This window comes from Bison bison, unplaced genomic scaffold (genome assembly GCF_000754665.1).
Source record: "Bison bison bison isolate TAMUID 2011002044 unplaced genomic scaffold, Bison_UMD1.0 scf7180017848379, whole genome shotgun sequence".
Classification (NCBI taxonomy): domain Eukaryota; kingdom Metazoa; phylum Chordata; class Mammalia; order Artiodactyla; family Bovidae; genus Bison; species Bison bison.
This window is the reverse complement of record NW_011478952.1, coordinates 14719-18597: the sequence shown is the minus strand read 5'-3', so window position 1 is coordinate 18597 and position 3879 is coordinate 14719. Positions and strand designations below refer to the sequence as shown.

The 3879-nt window shown below is 68.7% G+C and overlaps 1 protein-coding gene across 1 annotated transcript in view; it reads left to right on the top strand.

Moving 5' to 3' along the window:
* Positions 1-3879, top strand: part of CTSD (cathepsin D) — a 9663-nt gene that overhangs the window by 3845 nt on the left and 1939 nt on the right. The window contains exons 3-5 of the mRNA XM_010845049.1: positions 388-511; positions 922-1040; positions 2213-2439. Coding sequence (XP_010843351.1) covers positions 388-511; positions 922-1040; positions 2213-2439 — 470 coding nt within the window. The remainder of the gene's footprint in view (positions 1-387; positions 512-921; positions 1041-2212; positions 2440-3879) is intronic.

Here is a 3879-nt window from a genome sequence, read left to right as displayed (position 1 = left end):
GGAAACTGAGGCCCAGGGCAGTGAAGGCGGCGTGCCCACCACTGAGGGACTCAGCCTGCCTGTGCGCCGCCTCCCCAGGGCCCCCTGGACCCCTCTGCCCGGGGCCCTCCAGGCTCGGCCCAGGGGGATCTCAGGGCCCAGGGTCAGGCTGTCACTTGACCCTCATGCTGGGGAGGAGGCCTTCCCTCCCAGAGCCCTGGACCCGGCCGAGGGCTTGGGCGGGGACGGCGGGGTAGGCAGCTGAGACAGCCCACCTGGCCCCGGGCCCCTGTCCTGGCCTGGGCCTTCTCTCTCCCCGTTTCCCACCCTAGCAGACCCCCCCGGCCTGGCCCTTCTCTCAGCCCCGTGGGGAGCCCCGTGCCCTGCCCTGACAGACCCCACCCCCAGGCCCAGTACTACGGGGAGATCGGCATCGGGACGCCCCCGCAGTGCTTCACAGTCGTCTTTGACACCGGCTCTGCCAACCTGTGGGTCCCGTCCATCCACTGCAAGCTGCTGGACATCGCCTGCTGTGAGTCCGTCTGTCCCAGGGGCCTGCCGTAGACCCCAGAGGGAGGGACCCCGGGCAGGGGCGTGCCGCCCCCACCGGCTGCTTGCTGTCCCCTCAGGCGCTGGAGGCCAGCTGTCTAGCCTCAGCCCGCCCTCTCCCGTCTTAGGGCAGAGATGTCCAGGTGGACCTCCTGGGCCACCTGCCGCTCCCACCTCTCGGCCACACCCAACAGGCGGCCCCTCCGGATTCTCCACCTTCCTCCCTTCCTTGATTTAGGGACGGGACCATGGGGGTCATGGGCTGGACCACCGCCCGGGGGCTTGCTGGATGGGCCGCAGCGGGCAGCGGGGGCCTAGCAGGCTGGTCCAGGGCGGGAGGACTGAGGCTGCAGCGGGGCCGGGCAGGCAGGCCGACAGTCCCGCTCGGCACAGGGACCCACCGCAAATACAACAGCGACAAGTCCAGCACCTACGTGAAGAACGGCACGACCTTCGACATCCACTACGGCTCGGGCAGCCTCTCGGGGTACCTGAGCCAGGACACTGTGTCGGTGAGTGTCTCAGGGCCGCTCGCCAGGCTGGCGGATTCACCCCTGACACCAGGGCCAGGCAGGGGTCCGCTGAACAGGGGAGCCAGGGTCTCAGCTGAGCAGAGGCCCGGAGGTGGAACAGCCGGGCAAGCTTCGTGGGGGGACGTGACGGGGGCACGTGGTCCCGTGTGCCGGCCAGGTGATGCTGGAAAGGCTGGCAGGAGAGGCAGGCCGAGAGCCCCCGACTGCAGAAGTGAGAGTGCCGGGCGGGGGTCTGGGCCCAGGACCGGCGAGTGACGAGTGGCAAGGCTCCTAGCCATGCAGCCAGGCAGAGGAGCCGGCGGACGGGGGGGGCCACCGCAGCCAGAGCTGCCGACCAGGGGCAGCTGCCAAGGGTGTCGGGCAACGTCTGGGGAGGGCTGTGGGGTGCCCGCAGGATGCGCCTGCCTCCCTGGGGAGCAGGGCGGCGCCCTCATGGGCTCTGCTCGGGCGGATCCCCTGATGCCCGGCCACAGGAGGCATCTGGGTTGGGAGCTGTGGGGAGCAGAGCAGAGCAGAAGTTAGTCCCCTCCCAGCCCCCAGCCCCATGAAGGCCGCGGGAGGCCTGTCCCCAGCCTTGGTGGCAGGAGGACCCTTCCTCCAGCCTGCCTGGCGGGGCCGCCCTGCCCCTCCATGCCTGCCTGGCGGGAGTGGGGGCCTCTGCCAGGCTCCCTCTGAGCCTGAGACAGGATGTCGCACACCCCTTCTCCACCCCCAGCGTCAACCCCAAGCAGCCCTTTCTTCCCACATCCTGCTCTGTGTGTGTCTGCAGTCTCCGCCCTGGCTTGGGGGAGGGGGTAGCATGGCCTTGAGTCCAGGGTTAGATCCAGGGTTCCCCGAGGGCGGGGGCGGGCGGGTGGGAGGGCCTGAGCTCAGGAGGAGTGCGCGGCTCCCTGCTCCCCCGCTTTGCAACCGTCCTTGAAACTGGCCCAGCAGAGCATGGGCCCCGCACCCCACTCTCCCCACCCGGGTCCAGTGCAGGGGCAGCAGCCCTTACTCCGGGGCCAAGTCCCATGCGCCAGATGATGGGCACCGACCGAGCTGGCTTTCGTGGCCGTGGCTGCCTGTGCAGGGACGGGGGTGAGGGCCGCCTGGGGCCCAGCGTCAGGCTCGGTGTCCACACGGCGCCTGATCCCCGCTGTCCGTGGCCGCAGGTGCCCTGTAACCCATCCTCGTCCAGCCCGGGTGGCGTCACGGTGCAGAGGCAGACCTTCGGGGAGGCCATCAAGCAGCCCGGTGTGGTCTTCATCGCGGCCAAGTTCGACGGCATTCTGGGCATGGCCTACCCCCGCATCTCCGTCAACAACGTGCTGCCTGTCTTCGACAACCTGATGCAGCAGAAGTTGGTGGACAAGAACGTCTTCTCCTTCTTCCTGAACAGGTGCGGGGGCGGGGCTCCGTCGTGCCAGCCTTCCCTGCGGTCCCCTGCCAGGCGCTGAGCCGCAGCTCTCACTGCCCGATGGGTTGGCGCCCTCTCACAGGCAGACAGGCCATACCGAAGGCTGGGTCTCCCCGGGGTCCCCGAACCAGGGTCCCCCAGCCGGCTGGCCCTGGATCTGGGATCTTGGTCGTTGGGCCTGCCTCCTGTGACAGCCCAAGCTGGGCCAGGGACCCTTCCGGTCAGTCTGCCTGATGTTCCTGGGCCCGGTGACAGGCAGGCTGTTCCCTGCCCCTGGGTCACTTTCGGCCCAGCGGGGATCAGGCCACGAGCCCTGATCTGTGCCAGGAGCTCTGGAGGCAAGGGAGCTGGGGTTTTCCCACGGGGGTGACCCTGGGAGAGCTCAGGGCGAGGCTCCCACGTTGTAGAAGCAACGCTTGGTGCCGGTCACGCTGGGGAGGGGTCGTTGGAAAGGGTGTCTCAGTCCCCCAGCCCCTGGCCTCTTCCCACAATGATGCTGTAGGTCCTGGGAGGGAGCCCCCAAGGGGGGGAGTGCAGGTTTGGTAGGGCGGGGCACGGGCAGGGGGTGGGCCAGCAGCCTGCTGCTCCTGGTCACTGGTCGCCACGCCCCGCATGCCCTGTCTGGGTCCGACCCGGGGCACTTCTGGTGGAATTCCAGCCCAGAGCCTTTGGCCCGGTCTCTACATGGATGCTGGTCTCTGTCCCCTGCTCAGTCAGTGGCAAAAACTGAGCAGCTGCTGGGGCCGAGCCGCCGGCTAGGTGCTGGGTGCATGTGAGCCCTCGGGTCCTGGAGAGGCAGACAAGGTGCAGAGGACCCAGGAGCTTGGCCAGGTCTGAGGTCGGGACAGATGGCCCAGCTCCGTGACTCCCCGGGCGCGGGTTCGGGCAGGAAGTGGGGGCGGGCGGCTGGCTTGCAAGGGCAGGGCTGAGGAGGGTACATGTGTCCTCCACACGTGGGTGGTGGAGGTGACGGGAGGTGGCAGCCACAGCGATGGGCGGAGGACCAGTTTGGTGAGCACTGGAGACAGCTGGGCAGATGATGCTGAAACCACGAGTGTGACTAAGAGGTGGGGAGGGTCGGAAACTGAAATCTGAAGTGGGAGCCAGTCTTACGGTGGTCTGGGTGGAGAGTGTCCTCTGGAGCGGCAGGTGCGGAGGGCCGGGGGCGGTGCAGAGGCTCTGCCCTGCTCAGGGCAGCCGGCCCTCCTCCTGGGAGCCCCTGCTTTTCCTTCCAGGCCCGTGAGGTCCCCGCCCCGGGGCTCCTAGCACTCACGACCTGCTCTGCCTGCTGGCCCAACCCTGGCTGTCCTCGGGGGGCAGGCTGGATCCCTTGCAGCCGAGGCAGGCTCTCCTGTCAGGAAGGGGCTTGGCCTGCGATCCCTGGGTGTGAGATTGGAGCCCCCCTCCCACCTCCAGATCCTC